Source organism: Aethalodelphis obliquidens, unplaced genomic scaffold (genome assembly GCF_003676395.1).
Source record: "Aethalodelphis obliquidens isolate GAN/ISIS:26980383/991018 unplaced genomic scaffold, ASM367639v1 scaffold62, whole genome shotgun sequence".
Taxonomy (NCBI): Eukaryota; Metazoa; Chordata; class Mammalia; order Artiodactyla; family Delphinidae; genus Aethalodelphis; species Aethalodelphis obliquidens.
The window spans coordinates 4,618,554-4,636,215 of record NW_020838006.1 but is presented as its reverse complement, the minus strand read 5'-3'; the positions used below and the strand labels follow the sequence as shown (position 1 = coordinate 4,636,215).

Below are 17,662 nucleotides of genomic sequence, written 5' to 3'. Positions count from 1 at the left end.
GCCACCGCAATGAGAAGGAGCCCACACACCACAAGGAAGAGTAGCCCCCACTCGCCGCAACTAGAGAAAGCCTGCACGCAGCAACGAAAACCCAATGTGGCCAAAAATAAATAAATTTATTCAAAAAAAAATAGTGAAAGATCTTTGCAGTGCATATAAGCAACAAAACATATAAAGAATGTATAATATTTTATGTATTATATATACATTATGTTCTTTATATACTATCTTTAATATGATATAGAATATATAATATAAAATACAAAGATTATGTAAAGCCTTGTAGGAGTAAGTCTATTAAAAAAAAAGGCAAACAACCCAACAGGAAAAGAGACAGAGGATGTGCACAGACAATTCACAAAAGAGAAAACCAGAAGGGTCAATATACACATGGAAAGAGGCTCCACTGATATCAACCAGATATCAGTTCAGACCCATCAGATTGGAAAAAGAAGTGCAAAAATTAGGATGATGACACTAAGCTATGCTAAATGTATTCTCATGTATTGCTGGTGGGAAGAGTAGACTGGTCCAAAATCTTTGGAAAGCAATTTAGCAATATTTGAGTACATCTAAAGTGTGCCTATTCCATGACTTGCTAGTATACACACGTGAGAAAGTCTCACCCATGTATACAGGAGGCATGCACAGGAATATTCTTCCATTATTTTCTGTATTAGTAAAAACCTTCAACAACTTATATGTCATCCATAGGGAAATGGATAACTATATTGGGATTTATTCACATAATGAAAAATTAGCATTTAAGAATAAATGAAGTTGAGCTGCTGTATGTAGTAAAATATTTAAAATATGATTCATATTACCTCCTAGAAGTAGTCTAAAGAGAGCAAAGGTACAGGAGAAAGTCAAGTTGGCAAATACGTATGTGACTTGAACCTGACACTCCATCACCTCCACCCCGTTGCCTTGGCCAAGCCAGTCACACGCCAAGCCCTATCTGCAAGGGCTGGGAGATAGACTCTGTCTTGTAAAGTCTCATGGCCAAGGTGGATTCAGGGAGGGCCCAGGAATTGGGGCCATGATTGAAATGAAACAAAATGAAACGTGGACTCTGTCCAGGCCTTGCCCTGGGCACCTCAGTCTTATTTAGTGGTTCCTGGGCTCTAGACCCCCTCCCCTCCACACCTCATAGACCTCCCTCAGGGCAATCCGACCTCATAACGGCCTCACCCAACACCTCTGACGCTCATCCGCTTTTGATCTGTGGTCCACAATGTTGTCTTGTCTCCTGGACGTCTCCCTGCAGAAGGCCCCAAGCAATTCAAACCAAGTATGGATTTATCTTTTTCTCCCCAGGTTCTTTCCATCTTGAACTTCCCTAATGTGTTCAGGAAACTGTAAGAAGCAACTTATACATGTTCTGACTCTTCAAGAAACCTGACACTATCTACAGACAAGGAAACTGAAGCCCAGAAAGGTTAAGTAATTTGCCCAAAGTCCCACCAGGCCAGAACTAGAATCCCGACTTGACTCCAAAGTCTTGAAACTAGATGTGGACTCCATGTAAGGGGCCAGAAGCTTTTAGAACTTGGTGACTTCTTTTTAAGAAAAAGAATACAGGTAATTCCCAGGCAATCCAGTGATTAGGACTCTGCTTTTTTTTTTTTTTTTTTTTGGTTTTGGGGCCCCTCACCATCGTGGCCCCTCCCGCTGCGGAGCACAGGCACCGGACGCGCAGGCCCAGCGGCCACGGCCCACGGGCCCAGCCGCTCCGCGGTACGCGGGATTCTCCCAGACCGGGGCACGAACCCGTGTCCCCTGCATCGGCAGGTGGACTCTCAACCACTGTGCCACCAGGGAAGCCCCAGGACTCTGTGCTTTTGATGCCGAGGACCTGGGTTCGATTCCTGGTTGGGGAACTAAGATCCCACAAGCCACGCAGTGCAGCAAAAAAAAAAAAAAAAAAAAAAAAAATTCAAGAAAACAAAGTTAGGTACAAGGCTGCGTAGAAGGGGTAAGTATAAGTAAGAGTCTTGAAGCTTAAATTTCATTCACTTCCTGATAAAATAGCCTCTAAATGGAAATCACACTATCTCCAAAGATAATGAATAGGCAAACCAGGGAGAAGATTCAGTTGTGAAGAGGTTTTTTTCTTCACTGCATACCACCGTCCTGGCTGAAACTTCTTTAAAGCATGGAAGGAAGGTCCATCCTTTAGAAGCATTTCCCCAAATATGTTCCTGGAGTCTTTCCTGAGAATAAAAAGGAAGCAGATATTTTTGCTTTTGCCAGAATGTCAGTGTCAGAATAAGAGGGAGAAGAAGACAGACATTTAACAAAGACAGACATGAGTGGGAGTCCAAAATCAAGGAAGGGAAAGAAATCCAGAAGCAACAAAATCCGGTCCGATGTTTAAGTGGATACAGAACAGAGTCAAAGCAAAACATCAAAACTTACGGTTCTGGGTTACAAAGTCAAAACGAAACCTAGATACTGGACAATTGCCCAGCACAAACTCCACTCAGCTCATAAGAAATGCGCGGCCTTCTCGCCACTTGACCAAAAAACCACAGGAACGATGATACTACTTTTTGCAGGCTGCCGACTGCCTGAGGCAAAGTCATTTCCAAAGAGCGACCTCTAGTGGATAGGAGGGTCATCGTTCACTGGAACCGGGAATTTCCTGACAATCATCTTAACCCATTTCAGCTTGCTTTGTATTGATACAAGAAAAAGCCTTCTGGGGTTTTGCTTAAACAGTGAATTTATGATGTTTTAAATTTTAAATTAACGTTTCTTATTTCAACATTCCTCGTGAACAGCTCACTTACATGACATATTCTGTGCCTATATAAACCTTCAGCACCACCAACTCTTACAGCTGTTAGTAAGACGGCTTTTTTAACAAAATTGTAGGGTTTTTTTTTTTCAAATTGTATTTATTTATTTATTTATTTTTGGCTGTGTTGGGTCTTTGTTTCTGTGCGAGGGCTTTCTCTAGTTGCGGCGAGCGGTGGCCACTCTTCATCGCGGTGCATGGGCCTCTCACTGTCACGGCCTCTCTTGTTGTGGAGCACAAGCTCCAGACGCGCAGGCTAAGTAGTTGTGGCTCACCGGCCCAGTTGCTCCGCGGCATGTGGGACCCTCCCAGACCAGGGCTCGAACCCATGTCCCCTGCATTGGCAGGCAGATTCTCAACCACTGTGCCACCAGGGAAGCCCAAAATTGTAGTTCTAAATAACAAAATTTTGCTTTTTATGGTAAAACTGGTAGGAGAGACTTCTAAATTCGTTTTTTTTTTTTTCTTTTTTGGCCACACCTTGCAGCTTGCGGGATCTTAATTCCTGACTAGGGATTGAACCTGAGCCCCCGGCAATAGAAGCACCGAGTCCTAACCACCGGACTGCCAGGTAATTCCCCTGAATTCTTGATAAATATAAAATTGTGTATTTCTCGGATTTATTGGTTTGATTTAGATCTCTGTTATAAAGGTATCCCTAGTAGAGGTTATAGAAGTAATCAGGAAAAGAAAATGAGGTCAGAAGCGTAAATTGCAGCCATCCTTCTGAAGGTTAATTTGGCAGTGTTTGTTAAAATATAAAACACATAACTTTGTGCCAGCCATTCCACTTCTAGTACTTTATCCTCTAGATTTACTTACCTAAGTGAACAGAGATACATGTGCAAGGATGTTTACTGAAGCAATTACCATAATTAGAGAAAACAATCTAAGTATTCATCTGTAATAAATTATGGAAGAGTCATATAATTAAACATGCAGATATTTAAAGGATGTGGGAGGTCCATATTTTCCAATATTAAGACTATAAAAGAAAGTGTTAGAACAGTATTGTTTTATTTTTTATTAATTTTAATTGGAGTATAGTTGCTTTACAATGTTGTGTTAGTTTCTGCTGTACAGCAAAGGGAATCAGCTATACATATACACATATCCCCTTTTTTGGATTTCCTTCCCATTTAGGTCATGACAGAGCACTGAGTAGAGTTCCCTGTGCTATACAGTAGGTCCTCATTAGTTATCTGTTTTATACATAGTAGTGTATATATGTCAATCCCAATCTCCCAATTCATCCCACCCTCCCTTCCCTGCCTTGGTATCCATACGTTTGTTCTCTACATCTGTGTCTCTATTTCTGCTTTGCAAATAAGTTCATCTGTACCATTTTTCTAGATTCCACATATAAGCGATATTATATGATATTGGTTTTTCTCTTTCTGACTTACTTCCCTCTGTATGACAGTCTCTAGGTCCATCCACGTCTCTACAAGTGGCACAGTTCTGTTCCTTTCTATGGCTGAGTAATATTCCATTGTATATATGTACCACAGCTTCTTTATCCATTCCTGTTTTTTTTTTTAATAAATTTATTTATTTTTGGCTACGTTGGGTCTCTGTTGCTGTGCGTGGGTTTTCTCGAGTTGTGACGAGTGGGGGCTACTCTTTGTTGCTGTGCTCAGGCTTCTCATTGCGGTGGCTTCTCTTGTTGTAGAACACGGGCTCTGGGCACGCGGGCTTCAGTAGTTGTGGCTTGCAGGCTCTATAGCGCAGGCTCAGTAGTTGTGGTGCAAGGGCTTAGCTGCTCTGTGTCACGTGGGATCTTCCCAGACCAGGCCTCAAACCCATGTCCCTTGCATTGGCAGGCAGATTCTTAGCCACTGTGCCACAGTCCCGTCTGTAGATTTTTTGAAGAACAGTATTATGTTTTAATACCTAATACATGCATGAACACTGTGTATGTATACAAGTTTTCAGGAAGAATTGAGTGATTGCACCTTTGACCTTTCCAGTCACTGTCTGACTTTGTTTCACCATGAACGGCCATTACTCAAAGGAGGTGACATAACCTAAAATTTAAGAACCCAAACTCTGAAGGCAACCCGCTTGAGTTCAAATCCTGGCTTTATCAATTACTATCTCTGTTAGGTTAAGTTCTTTAGCCTCTTTGTTCCTTAGCTTTCCCGTCTGTATATGGGATGATAAATTTTGAGGATTAAATAAATTCATATATATGAAGAACCAGAGAAGTAAAGCTAAAAGTGCTTTACCACTATTATTTTAACTTACAATTTTAAAAACTAGGTGTTGATATATTCAGGGAAACTGGGTGGCCCTGAGAGTTTTCTGTACTATCTTTGCAACTTCCTGTGAATCTATAATTATTTCAAAATAAACAGTTCTTAAAAAGTTGTTTAAAACAAACCACTGATATAAAAGATGGTCAAGATATAATGTTAATTGAAAAAAAAAGCAAGCTGTATAGTAAGCTCTATTTTGTGTAGGAAAATGGGAAAGGGATTAAGTATATATTTGCTTATGTAAAATGAAATTCTAGAAGAGCACATTAGAAACTAGTAACAGTGGCTACTTGGGCAGTGGGCAAATGGGCTTTGTTTTGGAATCAAGTGACTGTTTCCCAAAGGTTATTTTAAATAAGAGGTATAACAAAAAAGAATCACAAATAACACTTATATCAAAGCATGAAAGCACCGCATTTCCATTTGCAACAAGTTGAATAACACCAACTTGACAAATTACGAGTTCAATGATGAAGGTACTTTTCCAATGGCTCAATTTTACTCAATGTGTAAAATTCAGAGATGTTTCATTCCTTAGTTTTTGAAGCGGAGCTGAAGAGTCACTCCTTTTGGCTTCAGCTAGACAAGGTTTTTATTTTTTAAAAATTTATTTATTTTTGGCTGCACTGGGTCTTCATTGCTGCGTGTAAGCTTTCCCTAGTTGCAGTGAGCAGGGGCTACTATTGGTTGCAGTACGTAGGCTTCTCATTGCCGTGGCTTCTCTTGTTGCGGAGCCTGGGCTCTAGGCACGTGGGCTTCAGTAGTTGTGGCTCTAGGCACGTGGGCTTCAGTAGTTGTGGCTTGCGGGCTCTAGAGCGCAGGCTCAGTAGTTGTGGCGCATGGGCTTAGTTGCTCCATGGCATGTGGGATCTTCCCGGACCAGGGCTCGGACCCATGACTCCTGCATTGGCCGGCAGATTCTTAACCACTTCGCCACCTGGGAAGCCCTAGACGAGGTTTTTAGAGTTGACAGCGGGAATGTAGGCTTATCGAAAATCTAATGACATTGCTAATTAGAAGCTTTTGAAATGAGGAAGACAACTTAAGGACACTCCAGTGTTAAAAGAAGCACATGTTAGGGAGGTCCCTGGCAGTCCAGTGCTTAGGACTCGGAACTTTCATTGCCAGGGCCTGGGTTCAATCCCTGGTCGGGAACTAAGATCCCACCAAGCCACGTGGCATGACCCCCCCCCCAAAATATATATATATGCACATGTTATAAATCCTGGACCTTGACGGCATTAATCCTGGAGAAGGGACAATTACATATACAAAGTCTGGACTTAGCTAGCTAGTCCTGGGAGGAGAGGAACAGACATAACCACAGTGTACCCACCCACATTCCAATACAGCCTCCTGTGTCCAAACAAGTGATGCCAAGATAGATACTAGGATGCTATAGGGACCAATGTATAAATTCTCTGAAATCTCTTGATATTTCTGTAAGTTCCATCTCGTCTTAACTCCTCAAATGTCTTTTTAGCAACATCTTAGGGTAAGTTATGCCAGCTGCTGTAATAAATAACACTTAAATCTCAGTGGCATAATAATGATTTTTGTAACTATCACAGTCCAACGTGGGCCGAGGGTGGGGGGACTCTCTCCACACAGTCATGTAGGAATCCAGGCTTTAGGAGCCAACATACAGCTTCCAGGTCATCCTGGAAATTGATATCTCGTCAGCACACAGGAAAAGAGTAAAGACAAACAGAATCATAATCCTAGGAAGTGGCATTTTTTTCTTCCCTATGTCATTGGACAGAATTCAATCACCTAACTGCAGGGGAGGCTGGGAAATGTAGTTTGTGCATCTCAGAAAAAATTTTATAATTTAGTTAATATATATCCTTGTCTCTGCCATAAGCAGCTGTAAGTCTTTCTCCTTTGTTAGGATTTCCTGGGGTGGGATAGGGAGGGTGGGAGGGAGGGAGACACAAGAGGGAAGAAATATGGGAACATATGTATATGTATAGCTGATTCACTTTGTTATAAAGCAGAAACTAACACACCACTGTAAAGCAATTATACTCCAATAAAGATGTAAAAAAAAAAAAAAAAAGATTTCCTGCTTTTCAGTGACCTTCACAGTAATCCTTTGAGCTAGACTGCATGGATATTATTCCTGCTTAAACAATGAGGAAAATGCACTTCAAAGAGGACTTGGCTGCCTTGACCAAATGTATACTAAGACAATGAAGCATGATCTCGAACCCAAGCCTTGCCACAGTGCTACACCTCCCACCCAAACCAAAGGGGACGCAGCTCGCTTCAGGACTCAAATCAATCACACCTTCAGTAAAGTAGTAGATTATGATTATAGCTTTCTCATACAACTTATTTCCTCAAAATAAAAAAGAAAGAAAAGGTTCACCATCAACTTAAGTTTACAAGTAGTCATAAAAAGTTATAAAGATTATGTGGTAAAATTTTAATGGAAATATATTTGGGAGAATAACAAAACTGGTCACATACAATAAATTCTGGACAAATTTCAGACTTTATTTTTTCAAAAATTGCCTCTCCCTCTTCTTTCTTCTGGAACTTCTCTCAGATGTATGTTGAATCTTATCCTATCCTCTACTTACTTCTTAAATTCTCATTTTCTCTGCTACTTTCTGTTAATATCTCCATACCTATTTTCCAGTTTGGTAATTCCCTCTACAGCTCTGTCAAATCTACTCTTTAATCTGTCCAAAGACATAATGTAAATTATATTCATCTCAAGATGTTCTAATAGGTTTGTTTTCAAGTCTCTTTGGTTGTTCCTCCATCCCCAACAGTAATTTGACCTTAATACTTTAATCCTCCTTTTATGTCTCTATTTTTAAAATTACCCCTCAAAGCATCTCTCATTTTGCTCAATTAAATATCTGGGCATCTAATTCTTCTGTTTTCAAAAAGCTGTTGACTTTCACTCACAATGAACTATTTTGCAATTATTTTATAATTTTAAAAGTGCATATTCAGTGGGAATATTTGTAGGAAGTGCATACTTATGGGAAGCCTGTGCAGCCTGGATCCAGAGTGATTTCTGCAGGTGTTTTTGTTTTTGCTTCTGTCAGTTACCTACTGGCATTACTGGCCCAAGTTCTGATGTTTATGCTAACTTTGGCTTGTGGTTCCTGGATATAAAAATTCAAACCCAAAGCCTGTTTGTGGTGCTGGCATGATCACAGGTTTTCAGCAGAGACCTTTTTCTCTACCCAGAGTCCAACTTTCTTGCTTCTTCCCATACATGTGTTTTCTTAGCCCATTTTCTTCCCAACAGTGTAGCCCTTGGAGGTTCTAGCATAAGTTTTACAGCCCAAACCCCTAGGTGATAATGGAGAGCACTCCCACACCCTCCCCTGAAGCCACAGAGCCACCTCAAAGCCTTACTGCTCTGGCCATCAGCCCCCATTTGTTTCAGGCTCCTGGGGATTTCCCTCACAGTCCACTGGATGGCTGCAACTGGAAGGCCTCCATCCTACATTTAAAATTTTATAAAAAGATCAGCAAGCAATAGAAAGGAACACAGACAAATGGAAGCAGATGTGTTTGAGGAATGCATTAGAGATAAAGCCTTTCTTTTAAAATTTGCCTTTTTATTGTTGTCAGTGCAACACAATTCAGGAACGAAAAAAAAAGAGCTTCTTAAAGCTATTAAATAAGCTGATTTTAAAAAACAGGATCAGTAGCATAGGTTTGGGGGATTAAATGTTTATTAAATCAAGCTTTTAAATTATATCCACCTACAGTCTGTAAACAAACATAGTACATGTGTAGGTAAAAGGCTCAGATTAGAGCTAGTGGAAAAACTGAAGATCCCTTTGTACAGTGGCACCTCACTACTCCCTGGGCCGATACCATGGGGCCAATGTTATAGCTAAGAGTTAAATGAAAAACCAGAAGGAGTTTAGCTCAATTCCACCTGCTAGGATGGGTTTCAAGACAGATATTTGTTCCACATTATAGTAGGTTGGATTATACAAGGCAACAGTGTAGAGTTTTTACATTCACAGATTTGGCTGAAACAGTATAAATTAAGCTTCTCTTCTAGATGTCTCCCTCCCCTATTACCATAATTAGTAAGAAAGGTGAATTAAAATAAATGATGGACCACAGGTGGTTATAAAAATAGATAACTCGTAGAGTAATAAATATCTACAGTTAGCAAAGCACAAACTTATATAAAATTTACCTTTTTCCATATGTGCAGAATATTATAATTATGTTCAAGAGGTACAGTCAGAAGACCTCAGAGTGGTAAGAGGGCATTTATAAAGAAAAAACACTCAAGTACAAAACCCAGAGTAGGAAGCTGAATGCAGATGAGAATATACAAAAGACAAAATCCGAATTCCTCACATCTGATGATCCTACTTGACAGACACCACAATTAGCTTACAGCCCTTTATGTATCTTAAAAAGCAACACTTTGTTACCTATGTACAAACTTTTCAAAAGATTAATTATGAGACAAGCAAAAATGGATTGACTTAACAGTGGCCCTAAAATCAATGAAACTTGTAGCATTTTGTGTGCTTTCATATACTTCTGTGTAGAGGAGTTTTTAAAATTCCCACAAAACCCGTTCTATAATCATTTTGGGTATAGAAGGGAAAAAGTTCCAAGCTGGAAAATAAAAAAGGTCAAAATCTCGGGCTTCCCTGGTGGCGCAGTGTTTGAGGGTCCGCCTGTCGATGCAGGGGACACGGGTTTGTGTCCCAGTCTGGGAGGATCCCACATGCCGCGGAGCAGCTGGGCCCGTGGGCCATGGCCACTGGGCCTGCGCATCCGGAGCCTGTGCTCCGTGGCAGGAGAGGCCGCAGCGGTGAGAGGCCCGTGTACCGCAAAAAAAACAAAACAAAACAAAAAGGTCAAAATCTCAAAGTGACTGAAAATCCATGAATATGTAAGACATTCATAACATTCCCTTAAACACTTATCAAGTACTATGTAAGGTAACTGCAATGTTATCCTGAAACCAATCACATTTACGAAGATACAGTAATTCCCATTCTAATTCTAGAATTAAAAGCACTTAGTCCACACAATGTGCGTTTCAGCAAGGTTGACATCCACTTGGCTGTACCTCATAGTGTCACCTTAAAGCTGCGTCAAAGATCCATGGCAGACCTGAACTGTAAAGGTTCAGAATGAACACCACCACAGGTAGTCATTCATCCTCATTTTTTGCAGAAAGTGAAGGGTATACTTGAGCTGTCCTAAGGTCACCTCAGCCTGGAAACTTTGGCAAGTTTCCTCGCCAAAAAAAAAAATCTCCACAATCTGTCTGGGACTTGCTGGGCTAAATAAACAGGTTCCACTAACACACATTCTACCCCTTCAGGAGGGGTGTACAGATGCAGCTTTTCCCAAACTCACTGGACCTTGCCAGGGAACACCGGAACCACCACTGGATCCCGGGACACTCGTTTCCTATGGAACATGATTTGAGAAATGCCAATCTAAAATAAATTTTCTACAGTAGTGGTTCTCAAACAGTAGTGAGCATTGAAACACATGGAAGGCATGTCAAAGCAGAGACACAATACCCCCACTTCAGAGGTCTGGGGTGGGACCCGGGAACCTGCATTTCTAAGAGACTCCAAGTGAAGCTGCTGGAGTGAGGTCCACACTGAGTGATATCCTTCTAGACAAGGACGCACGCAAGCCTCAGCTGCAGGAAGCCCGCCGACGGCCTCAAGAAAGGCTGCAAATGGCATTTGCTACAACCAATTAGCGTGAGTTCAAACCAGCTCTCAAGCCTGAGAGCCCCTGGCTGTGCCCCTACTCACTGGGCGACAAGGCACAGTGACTGCACCTTAAAAGAGGAATAACAGCAGCCCCCTTTCAGGGGATCTGTGAGGCTTAAAGGAAATATTTGCACAAAAGTACGACCTGACAAAAAAGCATCATACAAGTGTCATTAATCAGAAGCATGTGTCAGTCACAGCAGAAAAATCCCAGATGAGTTTTCTATCTTCTGCCACTGCTGAGCCTTTATGAAAGCACATTCTGGTAGCTAATGAAGAGAAAAGAGGCTAAAAATGCAGAAAACTGCAGTGAGAGGAAAATAGATGAGTGGATTACCTAATTAAAAATAAGTAATTGTTAAAAAAAAAAAGATCAACCCACAATCGAAGTAGTTAATTATGTTGGCTTTGAGATAGTGTTTAAAAGTTACAGTATGTTGATCTTTGAACTCACTCACTCATCCACTTTACCATGTTAATGTTGGTTAAATTTTAACCTCAAGAGAATGAGAAAAAAAAAATTCCTTCACTGGAATACATAGGAATTAGATCCAAAACTTTTTGCTGCGATAGTTCCAATCTGATAAGCTACCACAGTGGGAAAATTTCAACAGTGATTTTTAAAAAGGGCCTTTAATTTTGGTTCATAGAAATATCCACAGAATGAAAAAGGAACACACACTCACACGTTCATATATGTGCGTCTAGATGTTGCCCAGTAACATCTTAGCCAATGAACTTCATCTCGCAATTCAAAAATGAACCTGTAAAAATTCATACACATCTATGATGGGATTACGGTCAAGCAAACATCTTGTTGCCAAGTCCCGGCTTCCATCTGAATCCAAATGACTAATTGGAAAGGCAGGCCTTTCCCTGACAGGTTTCAAGATTCACTTCATATATGCTCTGGATGGCTCTGGAGACAAGACAACATCTCTTGAACGGGCCTGCCTTCGTAGCAGATCTGGTACACCGCAGTGAACAACGGAAACCTGGTCGAGGGGACAGGAAAAGACAAGTTAAGCCATCTGGCCTACCTCACAGAACCAACTAGTCTTTCTCTCCTGCCTAACGGACTACAGACTAGCATATGCTAGTATTGGAAAACAAAGCGACCTCCTTCACATCCCTCCATTATTTGGTCTGCAGAGAGCCTCTGCACGGTGGCTGTAAGAACTTGGTACAACCTAAACCATCCCCTGCCTCGCTGTTTGGAGTGCACCGTCTACACTCACATCCCAGGGTAGTCTTTATAGGGTGATCTGTGGTCAATGACATCAAGAGTTGTGGCTCAGGCTCTTGGCCAAATCTAGAATGAATCCAAGTTTTTGTCACTATTTTAAAAGGTTGGAGAATAAATTTTAAATCGCAGGGAGGTACTGCTCTTGCTTCTCCAAGAATGAAGATGAGGCAGCCCACACAGCACCATAAATAATGCAGGCCTGGAACATTCTCAAAAGAATCAACGTGGGGACCCACAATTGGCGAAGTGCTGATCTCATGTTGGAAGTGGGGGTTTATTCTGCCTTTTCTTCCAAGATGGGAACACAGGTATAAATGAAAGTTTGAAATGGATGAGGGCACAAAGGAGTGAGCTAATAATCCACTGTAAGAAAAGATAACATTATGCCAGGGTACTGCTGGCTCAGCAAGTTATTATTATTTTTTAATGGCAAAAATCACTAAGGAAATAACTTTATAATTTCAATCAGGCTTTTAAACACACACACATACACACACAGCCTAAAGTGAGCTTGAAAGAATCACAGGAATCTTAAAAGCCATTCTGAAAATTATCTAGTTAAGCATCCTATAATGACAATGTAATTTAAGAACAGCAAACAGTGCTGATTAGTCATATGTCTTTATGACAGTCTGTCACTGTGGGGTTTTTTTTTTTTTTTTTTGCGGTACGCAGGCCTCTCACTGTTATGGCCTCTCCCGTTGCGGAGCACAGGCTCCGGACGCGCAGGCTCAGCGGCCATGGCTCACGGGCCCAGCCGCTCTGCGGCATGTGGGATATTCCCGGACTGGGGCACGAACCCATGTCCCCTGCGTCGGCAGGCGGACTCTCAACCACTGCACAACCAGGGAAGCCCCACTGTGGGTTTTTTAAGGTTCAGAATATTCTGGGGGTTTTTTGGAGTCAGGTAGAGAATCAAATCTGACTCCACAGCTTATTAACTTTGGGCAAGTTTCACAAACCCTCTGACCCTGTTGCTCATCTGCAAAATGGGGCTGGACACTCAAGATTATTGTAGTAATTGACTTATGTGTAAGGTGGACAGTACGACACTTGACATATGGTGGATGTGCAATAAATAAACAGCTTATAAATGCAGCCACAGGGTGGCCACTGGGTCCCAGACTGTTCGAGAGGACAGGGCCCAAGCCTAGTTTGTTCACCTCCGCATCAGCACAGCCTGGCCCAGTGCAGGCAAGGGGCAGGTGCTCAGTGAGTATTTGTTGAATGAATTCTTGTGAATGGGAGTTAGAGCCTGGAGATTTCAACCCCTTCCATGGCTGAGTTTTCCTCTTCCTAAGATGAGAACAACTTGTATGTCCCTCAAGCAGGGTGGCAGGTGGTTAAGTGGCCACCTGAAACCATTCCCAACCCCTTTCTCTCCTTATCGAGATTGGAAATAGCCTAAGGCTCACTTTCGTAGCTTTTCTTTCACCTAGAATTGGCCCAGTAATTTCTAGCCAGCAAGACACATATACATCTGGGAGAGTTTCTGGGGAAGATCTTTCTCTCCTTGAGAGGCACTGGAGGAAAAATCTGCTACCCAGACTGCCCTTGCTCCCTGCCCCTGAGTGCAGTTGTGTATGTGATGCTTGGAGCTGCTGGAGCCATCTTGAAGCTTTGAGGGAAGGTTAACAAGATCATTAAGCTTCTAATCCAGAGGCACTGAGCCAACACTAATCATGTCCACCTCCAGATTCTTTGTTACGTGGGAAAAATAACCCTACTATTCAAGGCATTTTAATTGGGCGTTGCTCTTGAAGCCGAGAGCAATTTTCATGACCAGCCATTTCCAAAATGCGTTCTGTAGATGAGATGTTAACAAGTGATACAGAGGTAGGGAGAGGGGGGATTTCTATCAATAAGCAATTTATTTAACCCTCACAACTGCCCTATGAGGTAGATAATATTATCTCCACTCTATAGATGAGGAAACTGAGGCACAGTTTCTGACTTTGTAGCCAACACTCAACCACTAGGTTATAATGCCCGTCTCAATGCTATTTTCTAAATTTTAAAATGCTACGAAGCCAATTAGATCAGTTTGGGGAACTCTCTAAAAAAGGTTAGAAGTGAAAGGAGGACAAGGAAACCATAAACAGAATGAAAAGACAACCTAGTGGATGGGAGAAGATATTTGCAAATGTTATGACCAATAAGGGGTTAATATCCAACATGTATAAACAGCTCATACAACTCAACAACAAGAAAACAAACAACCCAATTAAAAAATGAGCAGAAGAAGTGAATATACATTTTTCCAAACAGGAGTTGCAGATGGCCAACAGGCACATGAAAAGATGCTCAATTATCAGGGAAATGCAAATCAAAACCACCATGAGATATCACTTCACACCTGTCAGAATGGCTATCATCAAAAGGAACATGAATAACAAATGTTGGCCAGGATGTGGAAAAAATTTACAGTCCTATTGGTGGGAATGTAAATTGGTAGAGCCACTGTGGAAAACAGTATGGAGGTTTCTCAAAACACTAAAAATAGAACTACCATACGACCCAGCAATCCCACTACTGGGCACATATCTGAAAAAAACGAAAGCACTAATTTGAAAAGATACATGCACCCCAATATTCATAGCAGCATTATTTACAATTGCCAAGATATGGAAGCAACCTAAATGGTCATCAACAGATGAATGGATAAAGAAGATGTGGTAGATATATACAATGGAATATTACTCAACCATAAAAAAGAACGAAATTTGGCCATTTGCAGCAAATGGACTTGGAGGGTATTACGCTAAGTGAAATAAGTCAGAGAAAGACAAATACTGTACCATATCACTTATATGTGGAATCTAAAAAATACAACACACAAGTGAACATAACAAAGAAAGAAGCAGACCCACAGATATAGAGAACAAACTAGTGGTTACCAGCGAGCACGAGGAGAGGGAAGGGGGGAGGGGCAATACAGGAGTGGGAGAATAGGAGGTACAAACTATTATGTATAAAATAAGCTACATGCATATATTTTGTAACATGAGGAATATAGCCAATATTTTATAATAACTAAATGGAGTATAACCTTTAAAAATTGTGATTCACCATATTGTACACCTGTAGCATATAATATTGCACAGCAACAATACTTCACAAAAAATAAATATTTTTTTTCAAAAAGTAAAAGGAAGACAAAAGATAATATTTTATTAAAAAATGGGTGTAAACCAAATAAATCAGCTATCCTACTAATGGATACTGAGGGCTTAGATGTGTCAGGCCTCAATCATGAGCAGGGATGTGCAGTATTATAAATGAGGCCCCAGGCCTCGAGCTTACAACACTGTTATGGGCTGATTGTACCCCTCCCCCAAACTCCCCCAATGCCCCAGCCCCTCAGAATGACTATATTTGGAGACAGGGCACTGAAGGAGGTAATTAAGTGAAAAGGGTTCATTAAGATGGACCGTGGGACTTTCCCAGCAGTCCAGAGATTAAGACTCTGCCTTCCAATGCAGGAGGCTCGGGTTCGATCCCTGGTCAGGGAACTAAGATACCACACGCCGGGTGGTGTGGCCAAAAAAAAAAAAAGATGGGCCCTAAACCAATACGGCTGCAGTCCTCGTAAGAAAAGGAGACTAGGACTCAGACGTACACAGAGCGGGGACCATGAGAAGACGTGGGAAGAAGAGGCTTCAGAGAGGTCAACCCTGCTGACACCTTCGATTTCTGTCCTCTATAACTGTGAGAAACAAATTTCTGTTGTGTGAGCCACTCTGTCTGTGGCATCTTGCTGTGGCAGCTCAAGCAGACTAATACAAACACCTGATACTCACACATGGTCATAAAGACACAGGCACAAGGACGTTAAGTAAAGCAAATTTCACAACAGCAGAAAAACCCCAACAATGTCCATTAATGTCTTAATGTCTATCAAGAGAAGGTTGGTTAATAAATAAACTGAGGTTCTCCCACACCATGGAATGTTCTGCAGCCATTAAATGAGACCTCTAGGTGCAGATGCGGAATGATTTTCAAAATATATCCTGGGGGGCTTCCCTGGTGGCGTAGTGGTTGAGAGCCCGCCTGCCGATGCAGGGGACACAGGTTCGTGCCCTGGTCCAGGAGGATCCCACATGCCGTGGAGCGGCTGGGCCCATGAGCCATGGCTGCTGAGCCTGTGCGTCTGGAGCCTGTGCTCCACTAAGGGAGAGGCCACAACAGTGACAGGCCCGCGTACCGCAAAAAAAACAAAAAACAAAAAAAAAGACTCAAGAGGAGAGGAGGCCTGATTTAGCCAACATTGTTTACTGTCAGCTTCATGCTTTGGTCATGAGGAGTAAGGAAATGAGGCTGAGCCTGCCAGTTCTGCTTTATGAGTGACAGCTCCATGCTGCCTCCTCCCCCTCCTCCCTCCCCTTCTCCCCTCTTTCCCCCCTTCTCTCCTCCCCCTTTTTTTATATATATAAAAAAATAATATCTATATATATCTATATATATCTATATATATCTCCTAGGGGACTTCCCTGGCGGTCCAATGGTTAAGACTCCACACTTCCAATGTAGGGGGCACAGGTTCGATCCCAGGTTGGGGAACTAAGATCCCACATGCTGCATGGAACGGCCAAAAAAAAAAAAAAAAGGAAAAAAAATTCTGAAGTGATGAAAAGGGACAAAGCAGACTGTGGAGTTCGTTACCCATCACACAAACAAAAGGGCCATGTGGAAAGTTCAATGAACCCTGAGAAATCCACCTCCATCTGGCGTAGGGATCAGGACCCACTTTAACCTGTGTGCCTTTTTCTTTTCTTTTCTTTTCTTTTTTTTTTGTACGCAGGCCTCTCACTGTTGTGGCCTCTCCCACTGCGGAGCACAGGCTCCGGACGCGCAGGCTCAGCGGCCATGGCTCACAGGCCCAGCCGCTCCGCAGCATGTGGGATCTTCCTGGACCGGGGCACGCACCCGCGTCCCCTGCATTGGCAGGCGGACTCCCAACTGCTGCGCCACCAGGGAAGCCCCTGTGTGCCTTTTTGTATGACTTTAATTTTTTTTCTTTTGTAGGACTTTAATTTTTTTTTTAAGTCCATAGCACATTAGCAGCAGTAGTGTCTAAACCAGGGGTTGGCAAACCATGGCCTGAGAAGCAAGTCTGGCCTGTGACTTGTTTTTGTGCCGCCTGTAGGCTAAGAATCATTTTTACCTTTTTAAAGAACTATGAACAGAAACAAAGACTGTAGGGCAGAGTCCTGTATGTGGTCTACAAAGATGAAATCTTTGTTATGTGATTCTTTGCAGAGAAAGTTTGCCGACTGCTGCTCTAAACAGTAAGTTCAAAGCAGGGAAAATGATTTGTATCTGGAGGATACGAAAGAGGTTCTCTGAGGACAGACCTGGCTTGCCTTGTGGGCGATGATGGCTGAGATGCTCATAAGGGGGTGTCCAGGCAGGCCAAACCGCAGGACAGATGCACACAGGAGTCTGAGAAGGAGGCGGTTGGGGCCAAGGGAGGTCCGCTTCCACTAAAGCAGGGGTCACAGGACACGCTGTTAGAAACAAAGTTGGTACTCAACTGAGATGCCAACCTAAGGCCTGTGGACCTCCTTCTCTAAGAGCAGGAGGCCTCTGAGTTAGAGGTGACCACAGCAGTCATCTG

At 42.2% G+C, this 17,662-nt stretch overlaps 1 protein-coding gene and 1 long non-coding RNA gene across 4 annotated transcripts in view; both read right to left on the bottom strand.

Annotated features, from left to right (window-relative positions):
* Positions 1-280: 280 nt before the first annotated feature.
* LOC113610274 (uncharacterized) lies at positions 281-2,916 on the bottom strand. Its single transcript, XR_003429014.1, has 3 exons — positions 2,422-2,916; positions 2,083-2,216; positions 281-1,264 (listed from the first exon to the last, which is right to left on the bottom strand). It is a non-coding gene; the product is annotated as an uncharacterized LOC113610274 (long non-coding RNA).
* A 7,330-nt stretch (positions 2,917-10,246) lies between these two features.
* Positions 10,247-17,662, bottom strand: part of GPD1L (glycerol-3-phosphate dehydrogenase 1 like) — a 55,375-nt gene continuing 47,959 nt past the window's right edge. Inside the window, exons 8-9 of one of the 3 annotated variants that reach the window (XM_027088184.1) lie at positions 17,400-17,552; positions 10,247-11,794 (exon numbers count right to left, since the gene is read on the bottom strand). In XM_027088184.1, the coding sequence (XP_026943985.1) occupies positions 17,435-17,552 (118 nt within the window). In that variant the 3' untranslated portion in view covers positions 10,247-11,794; positions 17,400-17,434. The remainder of the gene's footprint in view (positions 11,795-17,399; positions 17,553-17,662) is intronic. The other 2 variants (XM_027088186.1, XM_027088185.1) reach the window with 2 other exon arrangements.